The sequence below is a fragment of the Tyto alba genome, unplaced genomic scaffold (assembly GCF_018691265.1).
Source record: "Tyto alba isolate M040663 unplaced genomic scaffold, T.alba_DEE_v4.0 Super-Scaffold_14, whole genome shotgun sequence".
In the NCBI taxonomy this organism is placed as follows: Eukaryota; Metazoa; Chordata; class Aves; order Strigiformes; family Tytonidae; genus Tyto; species Tyto alba.
The window spans coordinates 24,298,699-24,311,496 of NW_024881276.1; the positions used below are offsets into that span (position 1 = coordinate 24,298,699).

General features: G+C 40.6%; 1 protein-coding gene across 2 annotated transcripts in view; it reads left to right on the forward strand.

Annotated features, from left to right (window-relative positions):
- Window positions 1-10,081, forward strand: part of LOC116961954 (V-set domain containing T-cell activation inhibitor 1-like) — a 36,141-nt gene extending 26,060 nt beyond the window's left edge. For both annotated transcript variants that reach the window (XM_032994489.2, XM_032994490.2), the window contains 3 exons: window positions 4,169-4,513; window positions 5,671-5,706; window positions 8,461-10,081. In XM_032994489.2, coding sequence (XP_032850380.1) covers window positions 4,169-4,513; window positions 5,671-5,706; window positions 8,461-8,564 — 485 coding nt within the window. In that variant the 3' untranslated portion in view covers window positions 8,565-10,081. The remainder of the gene's footprint in view (window positions 1-4,168; window positions 4,514-5,670; window positions 5,707-8,460) is intronic.
- Window positions 10,082-12,798: the final 2,717 nt, after the last annotated feature.

Sequence of the window (12,798 nt, forward strand, 5' to 3'; positions counted from 1 at the left end):
CAACTCCCCTCAATTTCCTTATCTGGGGCTTAAATTCAGCAATATTAAGACCTTCATGTGTGGTCAAGTCTCCTCTGCTTGCCCAGAAATGCCTCACATTTATCAGGTGCTATAGTGGTTCAGAAGGTTAAGCTTTACTTGGAACTAGTCTCCCTCTCTCTTCTGGGAGCACAACTCACATTTTTAGGGAAAACTTTCACGTGGCTCCACAGAGAAGTGTGAAAAGCCTATTACCACTCAAGATGTGTTCTTTTAGTAGCTGGGTGCACCTGCAAGCATACACTCATCTGAGCAACTACCCTTTCACAGTTTTTTCCCCCTCTCTACAATAAAGGAATTCAATTTCAGTGTTTCTGATCAAGCCACTGGGATTGCAAACAGCCCCTACCCTCCCCAAAATATTTTTCCATGTAGGTAAGACATGAGCCTGTAAGGAATCACACAACACTACCTTGTCAGGGTAACACATTTCAATTCGAGTTCCTAAGTAGTCAGAAACACAAGAAAATCCCTGCTGCACTGTTCCTAACACTGGAACATTTTTCTGCTTAACTTCCACTATCAAAACTACTTCATTTACTGCCAGAATTGCATTAATATCACCAGAATTAACTTGGGAGACACTCAAGACCTTTCCACTTCCAGGCCCTTTTCCACAAAGCGTAAACTCTAGATTGCCCCCTAACATCCCATATTCCTCTGATACAAGCAATATATAATTAATAAATGAAGATGATTACCCTAGATCATCTTTAGGGGGAGGAAAAAAGGGAAAAACAAAAAAGCTCAATCTTTATGAGCTTCCCTGCACCACACTTCAGATTCTGAAGCAGCAGTGTTTTCTTGTTACAGAAATCTCACAGATTGGTTAAATTAGCACACTGAAATTCACCTTGATAGACTTAAACATTTGGGCAATATTTAAAACACACGATTAAAAAAAAAATCCACAAAATAAACTCATCTCACTTTACATTTGAGTCTTACGAGTGGAAGCTGTGTGCCAACACATGGTTTTTCCAAGGTAGAAAACCGCACCTCTCACACACAAAGCTTACCGGGCAGATCAGAGGAGCACCACTCGTCCTGCTTCGCACACCCCAGCAGCAGCGGCTGCCGCCGGGGCTCACTGCACAGCTGCTTCAGCCAGGACCCCTCCACTTCCACCCCTCCTGCTGCATCAGCAGCCTCAGTGAGACTCTCAACACAGCATCACTAGTCTTCAGCACAACTTTACTCCTCGAGACTAGGTTCCATAAAGGCACTTATTTGATTTGTACCCAGAAATCTGTTCTTCTCATCTACAAAAGACCTCATACAGCTGCAGGCTCTGTTAAATAACTCGTTACAGCCAGATTTCAGTCACCTGTTCTTGTCTCAGGCAACTTCAGCAGTGCCTCCTTTTTTGCCTCCTGATGCCCTGGTCTTACCAGCTGAAAGCAGCGTAGAGCAGTGGGGAGCTGAACGCTGTGGGTGTTCAAAGAATCATCACGTGTTACAGGGTTTATACACTGTATCATGCAGGAAAGGAATGGTTATGCTAGGCACTGCTGTCCTCCATCTTCAGAAAAAGAACAAAGAGCCAAAAAGCAAATAGATGCACTTATAAAACCAGTATCAAATGTAGAAGTGACTGCAAGCAGGAGATAGGACCAACATTCTTTCTCGCTCTTTTTCTCATCAAACAAATGCTTATTGTCCATTTTTCTAAGCAGAGCTACAACTGTTGTTAATTTCAGGACTATCTTTTCTTCATCCATGTGCAACACCATATGCTGCAAGCACTCTCTCTCCTAATAGCATCCTGTGGACACAACTCTTCCCACCAGAGAGCTCTTCTGGAGGCTCACATCTTCCAGAGCTTACAAAACACCCACAGCAGCCTCCGGCACACTCGCCTCCCCGCTGTGGTGAGGTGAGGCCGCCACGGTCAGCCGTAACCTCAGATGGCGTTCAGACATGGCCTGGCCTCAGAGAGACTCTGCTGAGCACAGCCCATCCCAGCTCCCCAGGCCCAAACAGCTCAGGGACCGGCCTCAGGCTGCTCCCACCCACCCTTCCTCAGCCGGGGGTGGCTCTTCTAGGTGTGCTGGGTCCAGCTAAGGGCCCTGCCCGGGTATGCCACTAATTGCAGGGCTGAGGCAGTCTCCTCGGGGAGTGTAGGGTCATATGTGCTATGGCAGTAAAGGTATAGTGGAGGCTGAGCTTTATTATAAATAAAATAAGACCTTGTTTGGAGGCTGTTGTAATTTAGGTTCCCCTCGAGAAGCAAAATCTGGTCAGTGACTGATACAGTCTGAAAATGGTTGAGCTCTCCACACAGTAAAGGGGAGTCTCCTTCCACCAATAACTATAAAGAGCACTGGGGATACGGTGCTTTTTCAGCTAAAATTTTACATTACTGGGCAAAAGTAGACTGGAATTTTCAGCTGAAAAATCTGAAAACCTAAGGAAAGCAGACGTTTGGTGATAGAGTTCTAACCAAAGATGCTTCCTTGGCTCTGTGATTTAGCTATGAGGCTAAATTATAATAATTATAATTCATAAGAATTATACTTTTCCTTCTGCTTTTATGTCTGTCTGTATAGACACAATGTGACACCAAACAAACCTCAAAACAGACAGTGATTAATATGGAAACAGAGGCCCAAGCATGTAACGAGCTGAGCCCTGGCTGATGTCTCTGACTTCAGGGGGGAACTGGGACTCTCTTTGGTTTTAGCCCAATATATGCACAGAGTTGATGCAGGCCTAGAACACAGGAATGACCACACTGTGACCAAAAACATTTCTTTCTTTATTTAGACTGATTACTTACCCCTTATGGTTCACAGAACTTTGGCCATGAAAACAGATTGAGTTGTTTCACAGTGAATTTTAGCTTTTCTTCTTGGCACAATTGCAGACTCATGCTGCTTTTGTTCTGCTCCCTGCTGCGGACGAGTTTTTTATCCAAATGAATTCATCTGCATTTTAATTTATAAAATAATTTTATGAAACCGTTTTGATCAAAGCATTAATTTAAGCCCACTTTCTGTCCTGAAAATGCCTAGTTGTCTATGCTTCATAAATGCAGAGAAGCCTTCTTCCATAGCTCAGTGTTCCCCCAGAAAACATAACACCACAAACCTAGTAAGAGTTGTCCTACATGATAGTGGCAGACTCATCCAACTTGTGCAAGTTTTAGTATACTTTCAACTAACTTGGAAGAATTTATAGAAATAATTCGTATCAAAGTTATTCAATGAACAGTGTGTATAAGTGAGATGCATCTGGCTTCCCGCCCTGCCTGTCTGCCTGTTTGTTCACCAGCAGGCTACCCTCACCCCTCTTCTTGCACATGCTGGAATTGGTTGGTAAGGTTGGTAGCATCTCTGCCCGACGTCCTGGCCACCCGTACAAAGTACCTGTCTCCCCGAGGCCTTGAAAAAGTCATTTACCTCAAGTGGGAACGACAGACCTTCTTTCTGGGGTACTGAGAGTATAACTATACCAAAGACTATGAGAGGCCACAGGACAGGTGTTAGCAAGCTAGACCTGCAGAAAAAAGCATTGTCAGACCCTCTGCAAGATGTCACAGGGGAAGGGAGATGGGGGCCTCTAGCACATTATTTACAAATCGGGAGCCATGATCTGATAGGCAAGCAATGGGAGTTGGGGGAGATCAAACTTATCTAGAACTTTTCTCCTGCTGATATAACACCCTTTTCATGCTTTTCCTTCTTCAGTCAGAATTCCTACAAAACCAAAACTTGCTTAATCATGTCTGCCCATCTTCACTTCCTTGCATCCCCTTTTCCTCTTGTGAACTGACCGACTATTTATAATCAAATCAGGCACTTGATCTCAAAGACTTAAGATCCCCAGAAGCTGGGAGAAAATTCACCAACTAAGGAGACAACTTCACGTAGCACCCACACGGACAAAGAGAAGGCAACCTGCATGCAGCAACATCTGTCCTGCTGCACCGCTGGCAGGGCACTGAGCAGACATGGCCCTTAGTCCTGGCATAGCACATAGTGCCTCCTGCCTGGCTGGGACCAGGAGGACACGGGCAGAAGAATGGAGAGGAAGAGATACCACAATGATGCAACGAAGCCAAATTACAGGAAACCTGGCGTCCCTAGCTCTGCTGCACACTGAGAAAGCTGTCTGTTTTTTATTCCAGGTCAACCAGACACAACATGCCATGCATTTGTTGGAGAAACTGTTGTTTTGCCTTGCACCACCACCTCTCCTGGAGAGCTGATCCTTTCCAATTCAATGCTCTACTGGCAGATAGACTCTGTCTTAGTGCACTTTTTTCACAATGGGCAGGATTCGCTGAAGTTGCAGGACAAACGCTACCATGGCAGAACTAGTCTTTTTTTGGACCAGATGAAGTATGGCAACCTTTCCTTAAAGCTCTCCAATGTCCAATTACCGGACACAGCTGTATACGACTGCATCTACAAACAGACTGGGGATCATCCCAACGAAACACAGAAATCTAAAATTAAACTCATTGTAACAGGTAAGATTCCTTTTTTAGTTCAGAGGGAGGGAGTTGAGGGCAGCATTTCTTGTTGACAAGCCATATAATATGGCCATCGACTGGCATGACTTCAATTTTTAAAGCAAAACTTCACTCAGTTTCATTGTGTTCCTTGCTTTTGCTGAAAAAATAAGTGAGAAGGAAAAAAACTCTGCATCTTTGTTAAGCTTCAGCACAGCATATCCACACAAGCAGCAGGACTCCTGAAGGCAAGTCGCCTGCCTCTTCCCCCTCCCTTTGCAGATCTTAATGAATAATGAGGTCTCCCCCGACTTTTAAGTATTTGGTTATTTATAGGTTCATACCATCCTGGATCCACCTTGTCCCAGAGGAACAGAATTTCATTGTTTGCACTTGGGTCTGTGAAGCAGGATTAGTTTCATCTCTGGCAGTTGGATCCAAAGTCCAGGCTATATACACTTTCAGATGAAAGACAGGCAGTTGATAATTTTCTTTTCCCTTGCAGCTGGAAAATCTGGATCTGGTGGCAAGACTGGACACATGCAACAAGAATTATTATTTTTCTTCCTTAGGAAAATGAGACCATCACACATATTTGAATAATGCCAAACTGAGCTAATGAGTTTGAACTACCTACAAGCATGGCCAGCAGAATGATGGGGCATTGGGTTTGACCAGATGACCAACTGAAAAAGCAAATTTTCTAAGGTGGCTTGCTTGAATAAATCAGCTGGAAACTTTTATTATGGTCAACCACACACATTTAATTCTGCTTAAAATAGAAAAATTACTTATTGTCAAGTAATATAAACCCTTTAATATTTTTGTTTTAATGCACATCATTCTCATGTGAAAAAGCATTTTAAAATGTACAGTGAAATACTGTTCAGAAAAAAAAAGTTCATAAAATTTCAAAGTGAAATGTTTCACAGTTTTCTAAATGAAAAAAAAAGGGATTTGAAAATGCACAATCAAAATGTTTTCATCATCTAATTTTTGGGAGCAGTAAGGTATCTTTTACTCTGATTTAATTCTATGATCATATTTAAACTTTCAATTTGTTTGACAAATCTATACTTTCTCAGAAAAAAACCACCAACCCTTAGATCAATTATCAGTACCATTTTTCTGTTCTACACTCAAACAAATAACTTTGATTATTTTTTTTTTTCCAGCTCCACCGAGCATAGAGGAGGCACCTTCCCCTTCTGGTAAGGCAATACTCCTTAACCTGCTAAGCGTTTAAGTGATTATCCAGTGCTTTCATTTGAATTTGCAAGATTGGTAAAATGTGCTGAATAGAGAAAGTCCAACAGACTTATGGTGCTTGTTCTCTCTTACTAAGTAACAAAATGCACTTGTCCCAGACAGGGAAAAATTTCTCCACCACTAAGACAGACCTAGACTGCAGAAAGAATACTACTGAAGTGTCAGCGGTTACTAGTCCATAAAGCTACTCACCATTATGGGCATCATAAAAATAAATAAAAATGAAGTAACATGGAAGCCATTTGGCTCTGGGAGTTAAGACCTTTGTAAATTACCTTGGTACGAACAAAAGATTTGGGGAGGTCCTTTTGGGTAAATAAGGTAATAAGTATTCTAAGAATACACGATTAATGACTCCACATACGCTCTTCTGGGAAGATTAAAGTAGATCTCATACAAAGGCAATTCTGAAGTACAGTGCAGATGCTAATGTCTAGGTTTAATCATTACAGAAAAGCAATTACATTAGGGTCATTTGTAAACACTTCTGGAGTGAATGCAGTACAAAAGGGCTATCCAGCTCTGACATGACACTGTCAGTAAATTATCCCATAAAAATCCTGATTGTAAACCAAATTATTCTTATTAGCTCTGCAAAATCTTACACTGGTATCAAACCTGTATCATTTTGTCATATAAAACCCAAGAGCTGCAATTTGTATTTTACTCAGTGTAACCAAAAGATATAATCCATTACGTAACAATAATTATATTACAGTTAACATGTTAAATTCAGCCACAGTATGACGTTACAGCCAGATTAAGCAGCAATAAACTCAAATAGAAACTACGGAAATGTTCCAGTGTTTTATCTAATGACCACGCAGAAAAAAATCAGCTTTGTACTTTATAAGTAATAAACAACTTGAAAATTTATAAGAAGTATCCTTTTTAGACCTAAGATAGCCTCACGAGCTGGCTAAAAGGTCTTTAAAAAACATGAAGTTAAATTCAAGATGGTATAATGTGCCTTCAGTGACACAGCACCGCATTATAACATTATAAAGGCAAACAGAACAGGAGCTAGAATATCTCTAGTTACCTTCCACAAGAAATAAGAAATTATTAAGGGTCAAACTTTTTAATGCAGTAGCAGTGGAAGCTTCTCAAAACCAACAGGTAATTAGCTGTATTTAAAGAAGATAGCTGTATATATGTTTGACTCAGACAAAATCTTTGACAGTTTTTCCTCAATATAAACTATTTCTTAACATGAAAAGGTATTTTAATTAAAAAAAAAAAAAAAAAAAAAAGCAATTGGGACAAGGGGGAGTGTTTCACCTTTGCTATAGAAGAACAAACTGAATCACACACTTTAGATACCTGAAGGTTCCTGTACTGCCGGAATTGGGGGGGCTTGGGGATGGAGAAAAGAACAAAAGCCTAAATTTTGAAACATAATTTTTTGAAAAAAGGAAAAATATTTCCTGTTGGCAACTTCTTTTAAAGAAAACCACCAGCCACAGCTCCCATTTTTTTTTAATTTTAAGCAATTTCTTAAGAAATGGAGGAAGAGAATCTGTTTTGTATTAGTTGTTATTTTGCAAGAGACTTAGAAAAGCTAAATGACCTGCTAGAACAAAGACACTGTATGCAGAAAGAGTTCTCACACTTCACAGTCATCTTAGCCAGATCAGCAGATATTTATTATTTTTATATAAAACAGAAACAGTTTTGATCTATTTCACTTCTTCTTAATTTATGTTTGTTTATTTGCTGGATTGATTATTTTTCCTAGTTATTTTAAAGAGCCTAATTTTACCATCACTCTGAGTTTCTTGTAAGACTCCTTCTGGGTCAACCGGAACTTGTTTTAAATTTTTTTGGGGAAAAATGAAAAGTTCCTAGAGGCCTGAAAGAGGTCATGAGAGGCCAGGAGACTTGCTATAATCCTATATTTCTTTCAACTTGTTAACAAGGAATACCTGATGTTTACTTGCTTTTTACATGTTAATGCCACATAACCCTTCTAGGAAGAGGGGGGGAAGCACCCCTACTAGCAGTAAGTTAACTGCACCAACATACTGAAAGCTGATACCACAGCAAAAGGAACAGCCTAGAATTGATGTATAAAACAATATACACCCTGATCTTCCCAGAGAAGGACTTGGACCTAAACACATACAGGAAAAATTTCTCTACTGCTTAAGCCAGGGGTTCAAAATCTTTTTTTCACTTGTGTATACATCCAGCATAGGTTGCAGGTACCATCTGTGGCAAGGGTAATCTGTGCCCTGCGTCCACACTGGGGCTTACGTACCAATAGTGGTACACAGTGCTGCTACCACCTCAGCGTCTGTGGCCTACACTTCTTAATAGTTACTACCATTATTTATGGACTTTTGATCACAAAGCCTACCTCAGGCCTTGAGTAGGGAAAATGATAATGTATTTTATACTCTTTTAGTTGTTGTTCTGCCACATTTTTAAGCAAGTATTCTCAGTCATCCAGAAAAGGAAGTCGTATTCATTGCTGCTAAGTCTCTGTGCCTTTTCAATGAAGGAGAAACAATGATGTCACAGTACCTCAAGACTGTTTTTTCTGGATGGTACACACACACACACGAAGAATTTTGAAAATGAGCCAAAATCTAAAAACAATCTTTCATCAATGCATTCATGTAAAATATGAACAAACTTCAAATACACTCCTTGTAAAGCCACCAGTTACATGCTGACTTTCTCTTTTTTTTCAGGACACAGTCAGATTTCCTCCAGAAGCCCTGCTGATGTGCCATATCTGGCAATGCTTCCCCTCTCTTTCCACCTCTTGGTCACACTCGGGGTTTGGCACTTGTAACTGGGGAAACCAACTTTCTCTTTGGAAAGTTCTCCTCACCAGAGGACCTCGCTGGGCAGAACACCTCTGTAGGGTTAGCATGACAACTGTTCCAGAATCACATGAAAGAAATACTGAAAACTGAAAGAAAAACTGAAATCGGACCTAGCACTAGGTGTTCATGTCCTGCATTTTGGTGTTTCAAAAAACCAAAGGCAGCAAATTCAGAGATGGCAAGTCTGCTTCTTCATTTGTTTCTTGGAGCTTAGTTTTAGTGCTGCCAGTATGAACATTTTATTTTGGATTTTGTGGTTTTGCGTTAATGACAGGATAAAAGACTCACAAAACTACAAGGTCACATTGCAATTGACCCTAGTGAGATCTTTCGCCTAGTATCTCACCTGCTGTCCTTCAATGGAATTGAAAGGAGAAGAGGCAATTAAATTCTGTGTCCGCTGAAAACTGGAAGTTGGAAGACATCCGCGTTTTGTGAAATATAAGGAAACCTTGTGAAACTTGAGCCTGTGGAACTTTAGCGACCATTTTTAACCTTAAGCGTCATAGGCTATCAGCAACAACTTTTTTTCCACAAGAAATGTAGTATTTCTTCAGCGGAAGGGTGAAGCTGACCGAGAAACATAATGCAAGTTCAGAAAACAACATAAAGGAAGGAAGTGATGTATTATTACAAAATCCACTTCTAATTAAGTCAAAAGCTTTAGACAGCTGAATTCAGTATTTTTTGTCATGAAACACAGCAAGGTAAAAATGATCATCCTGCAAAAGCTGGATTCTTGGGCTAGAACTGTGCAATAGGAAATTGTTACTGTGACAATGTTACTTCTTTAAAAACAGTATCTTTGGAGGAAAAAAGAACTAAAAACCTGTCAGAATAATTGTAACTGATACCTATGCAAATTAAATGGGCTTAGTTCTGGACACATTTGATTCAGGTAGCACAGATGTCCTGTGTAAAACTAAGATTGATAGGATCCTGTATACCAGCAACATCAAGAAAGTGCATAAGTTTTGTTTCAGGCCAGAGCTGCTGCAACCACCCTATTACAGAACCGAGAAGCATCCGGAGAACTGCTCACCCCGGCTGGTGAGCAGCGGTGACTGCAAGGCACTCCTCCTGGCTGAGCCCTCAGGCAGAGGGAAGTGACTCACAAGGATGCATATAAAGCCGTTTTGATTTGGAACAGTTCTACCCTCTTTCCAAAGAAAAGACAGGATTGTTTTTGCAAGGAAGGAAGCAGAATAAAATATAGCTTAAATGGTATCCGTTGAGGTAAAGGTGATAGTTACCTTTGACTTTCTTAACAAAGGGCCCTTTCCCCATGGTGGGGCAAAGAGACAAAACTCCAAGCACAGCCTGTGCTGCTGCTGTGGACAAGCTCGGTTGGTACTTAGGCTACCCTGGGTACAGAGCAGCTTAGCATAACTGCTGGGGTCCCACTTCACGGAAAGATTTAAATATAAGAATTGTACATACTGTGATTGTCTTTTTGTGTCCTACCTTCCAAATGTTTATCAGATTGCATGTATTTAAAAAAAAAAAGGTTGATTAAAACTTAAAAAAAAAAAAAAAAAAAAAAAAACTATGAGAGCAATTGCTTGGTCTCTAAGAGTTCTTAATTTGTATATTCCAGTTGTTCCTACAGTTAGCTAGGCTCCTGTACAATCAGAAAGCCCGAAACATGGAATTTGTACACGTCCGTCAGTCCCAAAAGTCTGAAATGCTTGCCCTCATCTCAAGGACCATATGACTTCTAAAAATCTAATAGCCACTTAAGCAGTCCTCTGCTTGTCAAAAGGTGTCAAGGCACGCGAACAACATGAGCGCCTTCAATCACAAGTGCAAGCTGTGTGACCATACAGCTGCAAAAATTTATTGGGCAAGCAAATGAATAATTGCTTAAATATCTTCATGTGGGCACGCAGGGCTAGAACTGAGCCTCGCTGCTGTGGAAAGGGTCAGCCCAGCTGTACATCTAAGAGCAGGCCCTGTGCTGGCCGACGCCTACAAGGAATGCCCAATTCCCTCAGTCATCTGCTTCTTTCACCCTCAGAAGCAATTCTCCCTCCTGATGCAAACTGTCATGAATCTCAGTAAGTACATGAGCAGATGAAAGTAGAGGAATGAAGGGTGGGGGGAAGAAGACTGGATGACCTCTAAATGTTGCTTACAACCCTACTGTTTTATGACTCAGATTTGCAGCAGCACTTGGGATGTTTAAATGTCCCTGTTTATTATATTTTCCCAGAGCTGTAGTTAATGCCATTCCCAGTAGTAATATACAACTGCCATTCTGTTTTCCTGGGAGACTGCAAGGCAAGATTTGAATGACTAGCTGACCTTGATTTGTCCTCCCTTGCCTGGGTGATGACACAGCAAGCACATGTCTTAAAGTTCACTCAGTGTGCAGACATGAGCAGCACATATTTCTTGTGTTTTCCAGATTTTCATTGCAAACAAGAAGGATAGTTTTTAAAATTAAGGAGTGCAGTAACAATTCACACATTTAGGAAGGAGGTATCTCCATTTCTCTCACTTGTAGTACTTTGGTGGCCCACACCTACGTATTTCATGTGGCAAGAGCATAGGCTGATAATCTGCTACATTAAAGAAATTCTTAAGAGATCCTTGTGCATTATTCTTGCAAAAGAACGGCTATAAAAGCAAGTTCATTTTTTCACGTTTGACAGTGACACTGGTAAAAGACAAAAAGTTAGATAAAACTACAAGATGAACAAACCAAGTTTACAGTGAGGCCAGTTTAACTGGTTAATGCTTTCTTCTGAGCTCCTTTCAGTTCCACACTATGCGGGAGAAATGGCCCACAGAGATCATCAGCAATAAATGAATGTAGTACACTTGATGCAGAATTTTCACCACTATTTCAGTTAAGCCTGAGGGCAGTCATTCACATAGCATGATAATCAGCAGTTGAACAAAGGATACAGAAAAATATTGAAAATAAGTGTGGAAGGTGATTATTTTTAAATATGCAGCACATAACCATACTGCTATGGGTAATGCAATCCTTACTGCAACTTCTGTTTCAACTTCTGGGATTGTCCTAGTTTAGACTCTTCTCTTTTCCTTTCCATCTCTTTCCACAGAGATTCTGACCACCATTGAAATGACCTTTGAAAAGATAACTAAACATCAGTTCCTTCTGACGGCTAAGGCTGACCCATACAACAAGCAAACTTCCCCTCAGCCCCTGCAAGCCCAGGTAAGGAGGAAGAAAAACAGATCAAACAAAAGACTCGAGCTCTGGAATGCAAGCTAACTCTCAATTATTTGCAGATGGAGGATTGTGTGAAAAATACGTACGTATACACACACGTAAGATACCACTACCTTGCAAACACACAGACCCTTCAAGAAACAGTGTGTTCCCTTTCAAGAGCATTTCTTGGCCTAATAAAAGCCCCTCCCCACAAACCTTGTTTTTAGGTCACCTTGGCTATAATAGCATTATTATTTAAAACAAACCAAAACAAATCAAAGATTAAACTCCAAAAACACAACAACAAACACCCCACTGTGCACTTTCATTACTTTATGCTACACTTTTCCTCATTTTTCAGTGATAATTATATCACAGGAAGGCGTTAGAGATTAATGGAAGAATATTTGATATTATACTTTCAGAGGGGTAAATAAGAAGTCACTGCGTTGAAGAAATGAATCTTGACAAGACAGCAGGACAAGTGCATTCATTGCGATGAAACTGGATTTCCTATTTATTTTTATTAAACAGGAAGGAGCATTTGTTTGATTCCCTTTATGCACCCAAAATGTCAACACAAAAACGTCCTACAGAAAACAACAGCTGGAATATTGTGCCTGGGTAAGTGAAAGCCTGCACGGAACATTGTTCACAAAGTGCCCCCTGCTGACATTTTATTCACCCAAAGCGTGTCTCTGTTGTAGCCACAAACTGAAGTGTAAAAACAGAAAGTGCATCTCAATCCCTAACTTGTTTCTGCTTTCAGAAGAAAAATGCACTGCTGTCAAATTTGTGAACACTGCAACAATCCACAGAGAAACATTCTGTAAATGTTTTTTGGGTCTAAGCATCAATGAGGGCAAAATAGTGCAGGCAGAAACACAACTGAGAGGTAACAACTCCTCCCCACACCCCACAAGTTAACCCCATCACATCGCTAGAAAGCCAGCACAAGCAGGAGGGGCATTTATTACCACTCCCTTTCAGCAGGACAAAGTTCTTAAATGATTTCT